The 15,280-nt window shown below is 41.4% G+C and overlaps 1 protein-coding gene across 1 annotated transcript in view; it reads right to left on the bottom strand.

The window, feature by feature from the left end:
- CNTNAP5 (contactin associated protein family member 5) overlaps positions 1-15,280 on the bottom strand; it is a gene marked incomplete at both ends in the record, with an annotated part of 292,999 nt that overhangs the window by 14,135 nt on the left and 263,584 nt on the right. Inside the window, 2 exons of the mRNA XM_082484629.1 lie at positions 1,976-2,060; positions 3,321-3,447. Of these exons, the coding sequence (XP_082340755.1) occupies positions 1,976-2,060; positions 3,321-3,447 (212 nt within the window). The remainder of the gene's footprint in view (positions 1-1,975; positions 2,061-3,320; positions 3,448-15,280) is intronic.

Below are 15,280 nucleotides of genomic sequence, written 5' to 3'. Positions count from 1 at the left end.
ACAATAAGCTGACCATGAGTCAGAAATGTGCCCTCGTAGCAAATGCAGTCAATGACACCCTGGAATCCAGGGTTGCCTTGGGAAGAACATTACCAGTAGACAGAAGGTGGTGATCCTTCTCCCATACTCTGCATGAGTGTAACTCTACTGGAGTGCTGGGTCCAGTGCTGGGCTCCCCAGTGGAAGAAAGACATGGGCTTACTGGAGTGAGTCCAGTGAAGGGCTGCAAAAATGATTGAGGGACTAGATCATCTTGCACATGACGATAGACTTGATAGAGCTGGGACTGTTCATCCTGAAGAGGAGAAGACTCAGGGGGATTTGTGATTCTCTGAGGGCTCAAGGACTGTACTCAGAATAGCTACAGCTGTGGGATAAAATCTGGAAAACGAAATCCTGACACAGAAGAAAAATTTTGAGGAAATTTACTTAACGTATGAAGAAGAAACCAGAATTAGGGTTAGGATGGAATTAAAGTGACTTGCTGGGATGCCTTGTGTGATTCCTGGTACAGCAATAGAAACTCCCACCATCTGGATGGCCAAGTTTATGGCTTTAGTGTCATTGCAGAATATGAACTATTGCTATTTATTCTTACTAAAACAAAATCTAATAAACTTTGGGGCAAGAAAGAAATAACAGAAAGATATACCCATTAAAAGCTGTCCGGAGACAAGTCTGTGGTGTTCAGTGGAACTGAATACCAGACCTCTGGAGATGCGTCTGGGGTTTTGGCTTTGCAACAACCTTGTACTTGTGAAGTTAACCATATTTTTGAGACTAAATCTAGTTTCTCGCCATGATGCTGAGCCGCACCTTGTCAACATGCTGGCTACATGTTTGACGGCCTTTGTGTTATGTTCCATCTTGCTGGTTAGAAAAGCCTTGGTTTATTGATTTGCTATCTATAGCTGGTGCTTTCGGTAGAGGTCACGATGAGCAATGTTCTTTTAGATTTCCAGCACTACAGCTGACTGTTGGCAAAAAGAGATTTTTAGGTTAGCTCTGACTTGGGCTGAAAAGTGTCAGGTCCCCAAACCTGTCCACAAAGGCTTGGAAGACTGTTGCGTTCTGCACAAACATTATCTATAATTAAGGGGAAAGTCAGTTCCTGCCCTTAAACTACCCAGTAAAACATGATGCAGAATGCACTAATGTCATTATATACAATTATACTGCACAAGTAGACACTGGAGGATGTCTTAAGTTTCTGTCTATCTAACAGTCCCACAGGTCTTGGGTGCTATTAATAAAACATATAAAATTGTAATAGTGAAACAGATGTCAGGCTTGATACGGAGGTCCGATGTTAACAAAGGACTAAAATGTCTATAACCAAGGAAGTTTTTTGAATCTTACTGGGAATACATGAGACTTTTATATAAAGTAATAGAACATACTTCACACCAAAATGGAGGAGTTCTACATTCCAAATCTCAGGCAGAGTTTTCCTGGTCTTGTAATCGCTTTGTCGTGTGAAAGGGGTAAAGAAGAAGAAGGTCCATGCACAGAGCATGCAGAATTGTGGCCTCAGTGCTGTATGTAATATAAGCACCACTTGCAGAATTCAAATGGAAAAAGACTGGGAGTGAAAAAAGGGTAGAGAGGATGAAGGCTCACAGGGCTGTTGTTCTTATCATTAGGAAACAGAGATGGCTTGAGAGGAGCAAGCTGTAGTCAGCAAAATGGTCTCATTAGGCTAAGATGCCACCCTGTGCAGCCACACGGGCAGTATGAATCACTTTACTGGAGGGAGCAATGGGAAAAGTTAATATTGCTATCAGCGCAAACAAGTAAAGCTGCCAAATTTTTGCATTGATGAGATATACAAATAGGAGTACTGGAGTGCTGAGGTCAACTCTTACAGCTAAACCAGCCAAACAAAACCCCAATCCTATTAAAAACCCAACACACGGCACAGGTTAAGTTAACCTATAACAACTGATGAATCAGGAATATTTTTAGTAGAACCTACCTGTGACCTTGCCCAAGGTGAGTGATTTGATGGCCTTAAAATCAATCTCGGAAAAGTTGTGTTTGAGTTTGAGAACTTGATCAACCTGGAAGAGGTCAATAAAATTAGTTCATTACAACAGCATGTAGACACCCCTAGATCTCTCTGTACTGCAAACTTCTGGGAACGCTCTCAGCTGCAAATCAGTTAATTCTGCCCCCAAGCGTGATTCAGTTTCTAAAGATAGCAAAGTGAATGTGCTTTGATTTTAGCATGAGAAGCTGAAAGGTACACCAGAATAGTCATATAAAGGGCTTTGAAGAAAATTCCCCTGCAGAAAAGCTTAAAACGGTTGACACTGAAATCTCCCTGCTTCCCAAAATCCATGTCTAGTCGCTTCAGAACACACTCAAAGGAGGCCTCTCTAGAAATGCATTGTGAAGAATTAGTTCTGCGTAGAAGAAACTGACAGTGCAGCAGACAGGAGACTGGTACTTGAGGGAAACCCTGGCTTTTAGCATAAGCCTCTTTCCTAGATAATCAGGTCTGCCCACCCTAGTTGCACGCTGACTGTGTTATCATTGTACCACCCAGACACGGAAACTGTAGAGGAAAGAAAAACCGTGGCGCTCCCTGTGTTTCTGTCTCATTCTGTTCCTCCCCACGTGGCTTCTCTGTAGACTCTGCCACCCTTCCCTGTTAAATGACTGCTGCCCAGATCTAGCCGATTTGCTTTGCAACGTGAACTGCTACAGTTAGCCTCAGAAGGAAAGCAGAAGGAGCAGTAAGATGGTCCTCTTCTCCCTGCCTTGGAAAACCAGATGATGCAGGGAAACAAGGCAGAGCAGGGCTCTTGTTTCTCATGAGTTTGTCACATTCAGCATGGTTTCTAGCAAAGGGACAGGGCATCGTTACCCACATGGTGGCTGCACCCTGTGTTCCCTCAGCTTTTCCTTTTCTGGGGGAGGATAAGACAGCTGGGGTCACATTCTCCCTTGGGTCACATACCCTAAATTGAATTACATTCCCAGGTGCTCATTCCTCAGCTGTTTTTCTCCCTTTGGCAGCTTTTCAATGATCCATACTGCATGCTTCCTCTGGGACTACAGGTCACATTGACATTCCTAAGCCCCAGAACCACTCCAGTGGTCCAGACGAGCTTCTGGCCAAAGGTGTTTCCTAATTCACAGATTGTCAGAGACAAGGGAAGGATCTCTCAGAGGAAAAAAACACGGTTGGGCACTCTTTGAAGTAGGGTCTGGATGGAACTTTCGTCTAACCTACAGGGCTGTTCTGCTGCTGGAAGAGCTTTGGGTTGTTTGTGGCATGAAGCATTTTTTAACACTGAACGTAAGTCATGGCATACCTGAATGATGAGCTCTCTGCCTTCTCTGTTAATCTTCACATGGTGCAGCTCTCGGTTGGCAAAATTTCCAGAGTCAATGGTGAAAATGAGGAGGCCATCCTTACTCAGCTTGTATCGGACCTGTAAACTTCCTTAAAAGCAGAGCAAAATTCTATGTATAAAACCTGTGTCTATAATGAGACACTGTTCAATACCTTTAGACAGCATCTAACTAATTTTCTTTTTATTACAGTGGAGTAATAAGTTTAAAAAGTCAAGAAAGAGGTTAAAGAGAAATGAAAGAGTTCAAACTGTAATGAAATGTGTGGAAAAAAAAATAACACGCTGGAAGAGTTTTCCTTCCTACTAGCTAACAACCTCTGCTATGGAGAAACATAATTGAGTAACTAAGTACATCAAAGAAGAGAGTGTGTCTGTCTGTAGGTCAGACATTTAGCACTGCCACAAAAGCCGATCTACATTAGTCTGTTAAGGATCGCTTCCACCAGAGGGCATGCAGGTCTTGCACTGTTCTATTAAACTAATATTGGTGGATTTTACTATTCCTTTTCATCAAGATGTAACAGACAACGCAGAAGACAGCGACAACTGTGAGAATTATAACTTAATTTCAAACATTTGAAGGCCCAGACTCGTTATAATTTATAAGCAATACAAGAAAAGATATATTGGAAATGATTATACAGAAAAAATATTTTTACTTTGGTGTTCTAATGTATTTGAAGAATAAACATTATTCATATAAAAATGAATGCCAAACATCTCTTCCAGTCTTTATATCAAAAAAAGCATTGAGATTTCTGATAAATAACAGTACCATAACAAATCAAAATGCACAAGAAAACAAGGAATCCAATATGAATTTTAATCCTTCCACAAATGACTACAGGGGAAAAAAAGATATATACATATATATAATTTAAAAGGAAAAGAAACTATTCTGATAAAATGCTTTCAAATGTACTTTTCTGCGAATTAAGTAGCAGGAAGAAAAAAATTCTCTGAACTTTTTATGCATCAGCAACCAAAATACATGGAACAACGTTAGCACCATAGAGTTAAAAAAGCTTTTCTGGGGCTACTTTGTTACTGTCTCCAACAAGAAAATGAGCACTGACAGCACCACAACCCTGAGCAAAGGGTCCTTCATTTACACCCTCTTCTGACAAACATCATAAAAAACCCTCCTAGCTCCTTCTATTTCAGCGCTTCTGTTAGCGCAAGTTCAAACTATTCCAATTACCACTAGCTTTTGCAGAAGGCTACAGGCAAACATTACCTATGCTGAGTGATAGGGACCGACTGACTGTTTGTCACTGAAGGATATGTTCATGCTGTTTTAGCTCTAGGACCGGTTGCGGTGTTTGCAGAGGCAACGCTTGCGTGCCCATCGCAAAGCCGCGCCATGTCAGAGATGCCCACGGTACACCTGCACGAGCTGCTGCGTAAGTGTGGTGCACTGCAGTGGTATTCAGAGGCACCCCTGTCCCCAAAACCAGTCTGGCTGTTTAACGAGGTGAACGAGCAGCCCTGCTTGCCTCCTATATCCACCCATATTAACACTGCAAGACTCCTTGCAGGTCTAGATTTAGTGAGAGAGAACATGGGGCAGTTCTCCTTCACCACATAGTGTGGACGTAACTGCTCCCTTCGGCCTTCAACACCCTCCCTCAATAAGGTCAGCTCTGTCATCCGACAAGCTACCGTATAAACACTTTAGAAGGAGCTTTAAAACAATGTATACATTTCCTGCAGAGGGGGAATTTCGCCACCTCTGCACAACTCACAGTGAAGCTGATAGTCCTTCCAGGTTGGACCCAGAGTCCAGTTAAGAAGGTCCCTCCTCCTCTTCCCTCACCAGGATGTTTGGCTGCTCAGACTTCTAAGAGCTGCACTTTTTACAAAATTCAATGTATCCCAGGTGAGCACCGCTGCTCTCTGAGCTTTGGAGTACAGGAACAAAGCTTCCAAAAATGAGAGGCAAAATGAGAATGAACTACTGGGATGAAGGCTTTTTAGCTGATTGAGAGGGCTGCTGGATCAGGTGAGCTTTTAAAGTGAAAATAAGAAAAAATAAAAAAAGGAGATAAAAGGCATTTACTTTCTCACACATAGTCATGGATGTTAAGGGGAATTTGTGAAGAGATCAAGGTCGGTAACAAGGGCTAATTTTTTCAGTGTGGCATTATAGGTCCTGATTCAGCAGCCCCAAATAATACTGCAAAGCTCCCATCCCCTGTTGCACACCCAGGACAAGGAGCTACTGTCTATCACCATTAATGTCATACTTAAATGTCCAAACTTAAATCACAATCCTGTTTTCTGGTGCTGCACGAAAGATGCATCAACAGGGAATAACAGTGTAAACATCTTACAATCACTTTACTCTAGAAAGACATGAGAGAAGAATCCCAAGTGCAAGGAAGTTAAGGGACCTTCATCAGGCTTGCTCATTAGGGCAGTGGGAGAGTCGATAAAAAATGGAAAGGTTGCCTGACCCTGCACGGCACAGCTGCGATGACCACAAAGAATAAGCTGAATCTAAGATGTGATAGTGTAACAGCTTGTTCCAAACTAAAAATCAGGTCCCAGCAGAAGTACTTTATAGACTGCCTCTTACCTGGAGCCTTTGAAAGGGGTGCAACGCGAAAAATGGAACAGGACCTAGATTTGGTCTGTGACCTTGTACTAGTTGCTTAGATTGTAAATGGGAAAAAAAACTTCTCTGCTCTTTTCAAATGCTACGAACACACCGGTATATAAAATATAAACGGTACTACTATATCCAGGTGACCAACATAGCAGCCATCACATCTGCGTTCAAAGACAGCCAGCAAGATATGCAATCTATCTAGGCTCTCAGCTGCTGCAAACAGGAATTTACCCATTGACTTGATCAGAGAAGCACTGATTTTAAACGAGAAACCATCTGTTCAATTTGTTGGGAGACAATGGAGGAGGTTCTTGACATCCATTAAGAACAGATCTTACTTTCTATAGTGGTACAACTTTACCTTAAATCATTTAAAAGGATCGGTGAATAGCATCTTATTTTATGAAATGGCTTTGAATTCCAACGGCAACTCTTTTTTTGGATGGCTGCTCTTCAAAACCGTTGAATTAAAACTGGCGTTTTGCCTGAGGTCAAATTTGCATTCATATAAAGCAGGAGTATGTGGGCTCATCTCTCCAAAGGTGTTTTGGAATTTACAACAGTGTAGCTCAGAGCTGATTTTGGCTTGGGTTCAGTACCAAAACTTTGTTTTTCAGTCAGAATAATTTGTCTGGCAGATTACATTGCCATTTTGCCACATGACAGGCCAAATAAATGGATTATTAATTAGGATTATTATCAAGAATTTTTTTATCCTCTGACTTTTGCTTGTCTGGTCCACTGACTTTCTCCATCACATCAGCCCAGTGTCACTAAATGCAAATAAAAATACGTGCATAAACCAGCTCTCTTTTCCCTATTCTCTCTTCTCTCTCTATTTTGCATCATTTTTACCTCACAATAGGGATTCACACTAATCATGAGGAGTGTAATTTCTGGCAGTCTTTTTGCAGTCATGCCTGTCATCCTCCTTTCAGCTCCCCATGTCTGAGCATGCACACCTGGAGTGCCATAATGCTCAAGCAATGCACTGCCTGTTGTGTTTTCTTCCTTCTCTAATGTATGTGGAATTGCTGGAGGCAATTTCTATTAAGCCATAAAAGAGGGAGGGAAGGAAAGAGAGAGGTATCATGTATGTTGGCCTTGGGCTAGAAAAATTTCCTGGGCATATTACCCCAGCAGTGTTAGGTAAGAGCAGATTCACACTTTATTATAGTCATCCCTTCCGGCTTCTAATTCTGCGGACTGCAGACCAGCATGGAGACATGCTGTGCTAGCTCCCGAACAGCCCAAGAGGGGAGCAGGCATAGTTTATCCACAGTGTTGCAGAGCGCAGCGTGGCCTCTTTTCACCACTTCTGGAGGAAATGAGTCCACGTGGGCTGCCACGCTACCGTCATGAGACCACTACCAGTATCAAAGCTGGTTTGCTACACACCACTGTGGTCTTCAGTCTCTAATCTGCAGTAGTATAATCCATGACTGTAGGGCTGAATGAGATCTGCCTCCTGATATCAAACAGCTACAGAGCCATTTTAACAGGATTCCTGGGGGTCTCCATGTGCAGAGGGAAGTTCTAGGAAACAAGAGACCAAAGGGCAGTATTTATGCCTTGGTGACTAGGCTGGGGATGGCTTGTCTGAAACAAAACACTCCTAAGACACTCTTTCAGTGGTGATGGAGGCTTAGTTCTTGCTAGCAGTACACTAATGATCAGTGTCAGCATAACCAACCTTCAGGCAGCTACAGGAATAGCATGATGCCTTCAAACTGCTTCTGTCTTTTAGCTGAAGACAAGAAGGACGTAGTAGTAGCTCCTCAGTCTAGTGGTAATAAGGACATTGAACTGGTTAGAGATTTCAAAGTGTTCAGCCTGAAGTAGAAAAAACCATTCCCAGACTACACGGTGTGAAGAAATACCTTGGCCATGATATTACGTATTCTACGTCCAAAATCTTTTCTGATCGAACATGTCAACAGGAGGGTTGCCTTTCTTTTAGCTGTGTGCACAGCAGAGCCTGAGTGGAATGTCAGAAACATTTGGTGGCTTTGTGGCCTATTCCCACTAACTTTACATTCATTCAGGACTACCAAAGCTTGTGCTGAAAATCAAACAGTACTTTTAAAATCATCGGCTGGAAAAGGGAGCATGGGAAAATGTTACAGAGAGTGTTCTACCTCAGAAAAAGACTTCCTGGTTTGAAATACCTCACCCAGGGCTACATATTTGGCAAAACAACTAAAGCAGTTCTGCAGAAAACTAAAAAACAAATACCAGGAACTTGGTCTATAAATCCATAATTCATAAGAAAGGTTCTTGTCACACATGTCACCAGGACTACAGGCCTTGTGTCATTTAGTCTTGAAGAACCAAACAGCAAGGAAGGGAATGACATGCCCCTGGAGTCTGAGACTTCTCTGCAGGACCTTCATTTACAGAAACTGGTTTTAAATGAGCCCAGATTGAACCCAACATCTCCACCAACTTCCATAGCACTTTTTAATGCCAAACTGGCTGGAGCAGCTGGCAAGACATCTTGCACGGCTCGGAGAAGGTGATGTTAGTTCAGGGAGCATATGTGGGTGCCACGCGTAAAACATACAGCTTTATCACCATCACGTAACATCAGGAAAAATCATTTAAATTGGGGCATCTGACAACTCTGATTTCGGAGAAACGTGTATGTATAAAATAACAAAACATTGCATTAGGAAAAAGACCTTGAAATATCCCTGCATGTCCCATTGCCTCAGAAGCATCCAGAAACAAAGGAGTTTAGGACCAACAGAACCTCTTACAGCCGTCTCAAACCAGCAGTCACCCTTGTCAGACTGTAAGATGTTAACTACACCACCGCATACACCCTCAGCACTCATCTGAGCTATAGCTAAAAGAGAAAATAATTAAGGCACCAATTAAACAAAGGGTGGAATGTATTAGTGAAGCGATTGATGTTATTATGAAGAAAAATAAAAATTAAAGTATTTAGCCCAGAAAGCCATTTGCAGCTCATAAGGTGGAAATGTTTGTCCATTCCTCATCGCAGAACAGCGCATGACACTTTTCAGTCATCTCTATCGCAAAATATCTCTCTGGCAACTTGCACAGCTTCAGCGTGGCAGCGTCTCTCTTCATAGCCTAGATATTTAAAAATGAACCACCGTTTTGTTGGTTAGGAGCAGCTGGCTAAGAAACCTGCTCCTTAATTAGCAGCTTCTCTCCAGGGATATTTACTTAGTAAATTTACTCTTCAGAGGAAGTGCCGCTGGTGATTCAAAAGAAGAGGGCCCATCTCTTCAGCATCCAGCGTTTAACTAAGAAAGTACTCACACATTTTTAGGAGATGACTCTTGCTATTTGTTTTGCATGGAGAAAACGAAGAGGTGAAACTGTTGCACATGTTTGTTGATATGATTGCTCAGCTATTGCATTTGCTTAGATGATGCTATTTCATAGGGATTAAAAAAAAAAAATCCACTCCCCAAGTTTTGGTAAGCTATCATGATAGTGAAAAAAAGAAACAGATGCTTATTTGAATGCCTCCCACTCAATGCTTGAGACATTCAGGACTTAAGGATCATACTCAGGTCATCCTATATTAAAAAAAAAAAAAAACCACCAAAAAACCACACTTTCACATTGCATTTCTTCAACTCCGAAAAAAAACACACCCCCAAAAGCCCCTAAAGGAGCCTGTCTGGAGGCCCACGACCTCAGTTCACTTTGCAATCCTGCTAGGCAGCTGGAGCCAGATTGAGAATGTCACTTAAACATCAACAAATGTAGCTAGTTCCCTTACGTGACTGACAAATGTGTTTAACCTTCGTAGACATCTCATTCCCACCAGCCGCCAGTTGGCTTAACACAGGCTGACCAGCAATTAAAAAGGAACTGGCAGATGCTCTTGCTCCAAAGCTACAAAACATTGCAAGTCTAAAAGATGACCCAGAGGACCACAGTCATAGAGCTCATCATGCACATACCGAGTGGCTTAAACAGAGAGCTTTTCCCAGTGATTTTAAGGGGAACACTCGCCTGAACAAAACAGCCCATGTCTGTGTCGATGTGGCTGGGCCTAAAATGGGAATAAGGCTAACCCACGGATGTGGGATAATACTAAACACTTTCTCTCCGGTTTAACTCCTGGGTAAGCATAGACAGTGGTGTATTTGCGTACCCTGGAGGCAACGGACAGACCACCGCCACAATTTGGGATCTACCAGCTTGACGTCTGCTGACAAATCCTCTTCCTTCTTTGTGTCGCAGTATATCCGTTGGTGAAACGGATGAATGTTAACATCCTTTGGAAAATTACATGAAACCTCTGGGTGAGCAGCAATTTTAAAAAAAAAAAAATACTATTAGTCACTATCATTAGCTTTGCATTCCTACATACTTCTTTTTGGCAAAGGAACTGGTTGCTGTTTATTTTATAAAGTGACGCTACATTAATGATCTTTTCTCCTGGAAGGTGACTGAATGTAAAGATGAAGAAAAGAGCTGAGGGCATCAGATGCAGTCAAATCTCCCTAATTACCTGCTTTCTGAGATAGCGAGATTTATTCTGGTAAATTTTAACCTATACCTTTTCTACACATTCTGTGGAATTTTAAAATCACTTTAAGACCCTTCAGTAACAAAAGCTATCCGTATGATACTATTGGATCTGATGCTCAGATCTCTCCTCCTGTCTTTAAACACACACTGGATGCCACTAGTCTTCTCATGGTCAGACATTCAGCAGGCTCTATGGTTTATTCTTCCTTGCATGTAGAAGAACCTTGCCAGGCTTTCATCTCATGCTGTACTTTTCATTTAAGAGTAGTGTAGCAGCCAGCTTGGCAGGAAGAGCTTTTATTCTTTACCCAGTGAATGAAATAAAAAGTATCTTCCTATGAATTTTATTCCAAAAGTTCAACCTGGCTTTGCAAATTAAACATCACCACTAACTCTGTGAGAACAGCTTGCACACAAAAAATACTGAGATCCTCTGTTGTGATACCCTAAGGAATTCATACCAACCTGCCCTCACTGAGATCCTGACTAACAGTTTCCATTCTTTTCCTAATATCTTTCAACCACTCCTGTTTCAGTTTTGGCAGTACAGATACTTGTTCAAGCAAGGACTTCTTTCACGCTGGCCTAACAACCATAATGTTCAGGAATGAGAACATGGAAAAAGATGGTCTGAACAAAAAAAAAAAAAAATAAAGAAAGAAACAATTTGAGTACTACATGATGTCTATAGAGAAAAATAATCATATGCCTCTCTTCTCAAACCTTCTTTTCATTCTTAACTCATAATAAAGCACAGAACATTGTGGATTAATGGCTTTCTGAGGTTAATGATCCTTGTTTCTGTTGAGCTCTATAGACACTGCTTGGCTGGTCACGAATCTCTGGGAAATGTTCTGCTCCTCTGATGAGTAAGTCCATCTACACACTGCCCATTTCATAGGTTATTCCAGCCTCTGTGACTGGAGAAGTTGGATCCTTTAATCAGTGACCTTCTCCTGATTATAGCAAACTCTCAAGGGAAATATTTGAGTTTGATAACAAGCCACAACCATTGATATACAAAGAACCGACTTGTGTTCTTAACAGGACACGATGGAGGAAATTGGAGGAAGGATGAAACATTTACTTAGTAACAATCCCAGTACAAGAACCATATAATGGTAGCATTGTGATGACTTTCCTGTAGCAAAATACATGCTTATACACATATACTTTCACAACTTTACTTTCAAATGCAAACTTCCGCAGTCTTTCACAGAATCATAGAATGGTTGAGGTTGGAGGGGACCTCTGGAGGTCATGTTGTCCAACCCTCCCTGCTCAAGCAGGGACATTTAGAGTTGGTTGCCCAGGGTCATGTCCAGACAGCTTTTGAATATCTCCAAGGATGGAGGCTCCGCAATCCTCTAGGCAAGATGTGTCAGTGTTCAGTCACCTTCACAGTAAAAAAGAGTTTCCTGATGTTCAGATTAAACCTCACATATTTCAGTTTGTGCCAATTGCCTCTTGAGTGGCCTTGCAATGACGTCAGTCAGCTCTTTCAGCACTGGTGGGTGTATCCTACCAGGGGCCGTGGATTTATGTATGCCCAGTTTGCTTAAGCATTCCGTGATCTGATCCTCTTCCACCAGGTGTGCATCTTTCCTGCTCCAGACTTTTCCCCTGGTCTCGACCTCAGATTCCTAAAGGCCAGTCTTGCTTATAAAGACTAAGGCATAAACACCTAATTTCATCAGGCGAGAAGGATGAAGTCACCTTTTCATTATCCAGCCAGCATAACTGATAATTTACAGGAAAAATTAACATGCTAATAGGAATTATACAAGTAAGATAGAGAAAGAGGTTTGCTTGGACCCAGGCTGGGTCTTCCAAGTATTATTAGCTTGGGCTCTATGTTGAGTGGAAACAGGTACACAGCTCCAAGTCAGCACTTGAGCCAACCGTTCTGCTGAACTACAGCTCTCACTACACAGCACTCTATGTCCACAATACAGACAACTCACAACTTAAGAATAACTGAAAAATGACTACCATCAATCCACAGGGCTAAAGGTTTTGGTAAAATGGTTTCTGAAAATACCCTCATTTCAGAATTACTGAAGAGCATATATCTGCAGCATCCCTTTAAACATAGGAGCTTGTGACCCTCTGTCCTTCCTCCCCACCCTTTTCAGCACAACTGCATGGAAATCCCACAATAAAAATGACCTTTCAACTGCAAAATGCAAGCTAGGAACTTAAGTCTTCTAGGAGATAAACACCTCCTCTAAGCAAATGGGAATGTATGTTTTCTTGCTAGCTGATTATCTGCAGCTAGTGGTCTGGGGTTTTATGCCAGATACCAGTAAGTTCAAAGTCAGTCTGTACATATGCAGAGCACAGATCAATTATTAACTGCATGCTCAGCCTTTCCTGCTCAATATAATCCAATTACAGTTCCCTTGTTTTTCCCTTGCGGGTCTCCAGAACATCTCTTGACCCTTCAGTACAGCAAAATGATCTTCATGAGTACAAACATGTCCATGAATTCAGCTAATGAGACAGATCTTTCAGTTCTCTCCTCTTGGAAAGCAGATAAAGAAATCTGCCAGAGTCCTTGGCTGAATGTTGTGGCTGCTTCTCCTTTCAAGTTAGTTTTGCACACTTTGAGATTTAGAGTGCCATATGCTAAAACAAACAAACAAAAAATTGGTTTGGGGAACTAAGTCCACCTTTACCCTCAAAGACTTTTTAGTGCTGGATTTGAACTGAAAACTCTAATCAGCATTCCTATTTTCTGCGAAGCATGCTTACTGCAGGGAATCATCCAAGGAACCAGAGATGTTTCTAACCACAGGATTTTCTTCATTTACATAAAGAAACTGCCTGGGAGATCTCCTGCCACCCCAACCCCTTCTACTCATGGTACCACAGCCAGCCTCCCGTTTACAGACAACCGGGGAAAATTTCTTTTACATTCACCGTTCCCAATCAAACTGTCGCTGGCCCCTCACCCAGTAAATAACAGAAGATTTCAGGGCCAACTACAACAATTGCTTGAAACGATATTTAGAAGATACATAGTCCTATCTGCCATATGAAATCATTTAATGGCTGTGAACCAGAGCTAGACCGAGAACAATTCTCAGTCACTCACAGACAGTTGCTTAAAAACTAGTCTCCTCAACAATGCCGTCTCCCACACTTCCCAACACAACTCACTTTCCTGCTCCTGATCTGTTAAAAATAACTATACTTGAACCTTGGCACCATTTTCCACTTCAGTCACATAAATTGTGAAGGTTGTTCAATGGGTGTTGAAAATTTGTAAGCCAGAAGGTGTTCTCAAAAGATAAGACTATTGCGCTAGGAATAGCATATCCGAGAGGATCTTTCTGCAGCAAGTAGTTACCTTCTGTGGTACCTACATCCCAAAACTAAAGCCCACGAGGTGGTAAAGCAAAACAACCAGCAAAATCACCCCCCAAACCCACCCCAGCGTTTCAGTAAGTCCTATTTTCCCTAATTATTTTAGCTTTGCCCCATTGAACTCCAGAGTGCGCATCATGAACAGAATCAAAAGATTCTTTGCCTCAAAGACTGGACTAGATTTTTTTGTCTTTCATTACTACTGAATGACAAAAGCTCTGTTTTTGCTTGAGAGAATTTGTGGTAGATGCAGCTCAACAGACTTGCAAGGCAAAAGCAGTAAGGCGAATTTACATGCCTTCAACAGATAGGAAGCTTCTGACCTGGAGACGGGAGGACATTACAGCAGCTTTCTAAGTTTATGAAAAAGAAAAAAGTCAGTAGCTTCTCGCTGATGACATTTGCTTCTTTTTTGCACACTGTTAATTCAGCTCACCTCTACTGCAGATTTTGACTTCTTTTCCTGTTTACTTCAAGTATCAGCTGATTTCAAGACCTTATAGGGGAAGGCAGTGGAGTTGATCTAGGTCCTGCTTCTATATTCTGAGTATCAGAGACCTAACAGAAGAATTACTCAAGCTGTTTTCATTTGTACTTCTGTTTTCAACTGTGCTTTTTTCCTTGTCTTTAATCTTTCCTATGTAATTTCAGAGTCTTGCTTTCCAAAAGAAATTGAGAACAGAGCTCACTGTGATGGCAACAGGTACTGGATAGAAACAAATAAATAAAAGGACTCAAATTGTTTAGTTTCTTATGAGAGCAGATAATAAATAAAGATAAATTTTCAATCACTCTAGGATAGTTTGAGATTCTATCTCTTTTCTTTGATGCTGGCTATCTGCTGTTTTTCCAGATTAGCAATCATATTGTTTCCATGGAGAAAGCCAACAACGCTGAGAAGCAAAGACTTGGGAAAACATTTTCTAGACAATATACTTCATCATATTCATATCACATTTTATTACTTGCAGGGGGGAAGGAAGAATGGAGAAAAGAGAAGCACCGCCAGTTTCTTAATATTTTTCTCCTGCATCAATTATTGTCTTTAGGGATCAAGGCAAAGATTATAATACAAAGGTACTGGTAACTTGATGAAATCATGTAAATTAGCAAAAAATGTACAGTGAAAATTTAGCCTGGGAAAGAAAAATCCTATTTTTTTCTTGGGAGTAGCTTCCCATGATGTGAATAACTTCTGTGGACTGACATACTGAAAAGGCTAGAGATGTTTATCCATTTTCTGTAGCAATGGGCACTATAATTTGGAATTTTTACAGCACTGATATTAAAAATGCACTGCCAATTATTACAGTACTGCTAAGCTTTTGGATGTGGGATCAAGGGGACTATGTGAGCTTTATACACATACCCATCTATATACACATATACATACCCATTTATATGTACGTGTAATTTAAAA

The sequence above is a fragment of the Vanellus vanellus genome (assembly GCF_965231255.1).
Source record: "Vanellus vanellus genome assembly, chromosome: 5".
Classification (NCBI taxonomy): domain Eukaryota; kingdom Metazoa; phylum Chordata; class Aves; order Charadriiformes; family Charadriidae; genus Vanellus; species Vanellus vanellus.
The sequence above is the reverse complement of the archived record's forward strand: the minus strand, read 5'-3'. Positions and strand labels throughout refer to the sequence as shown.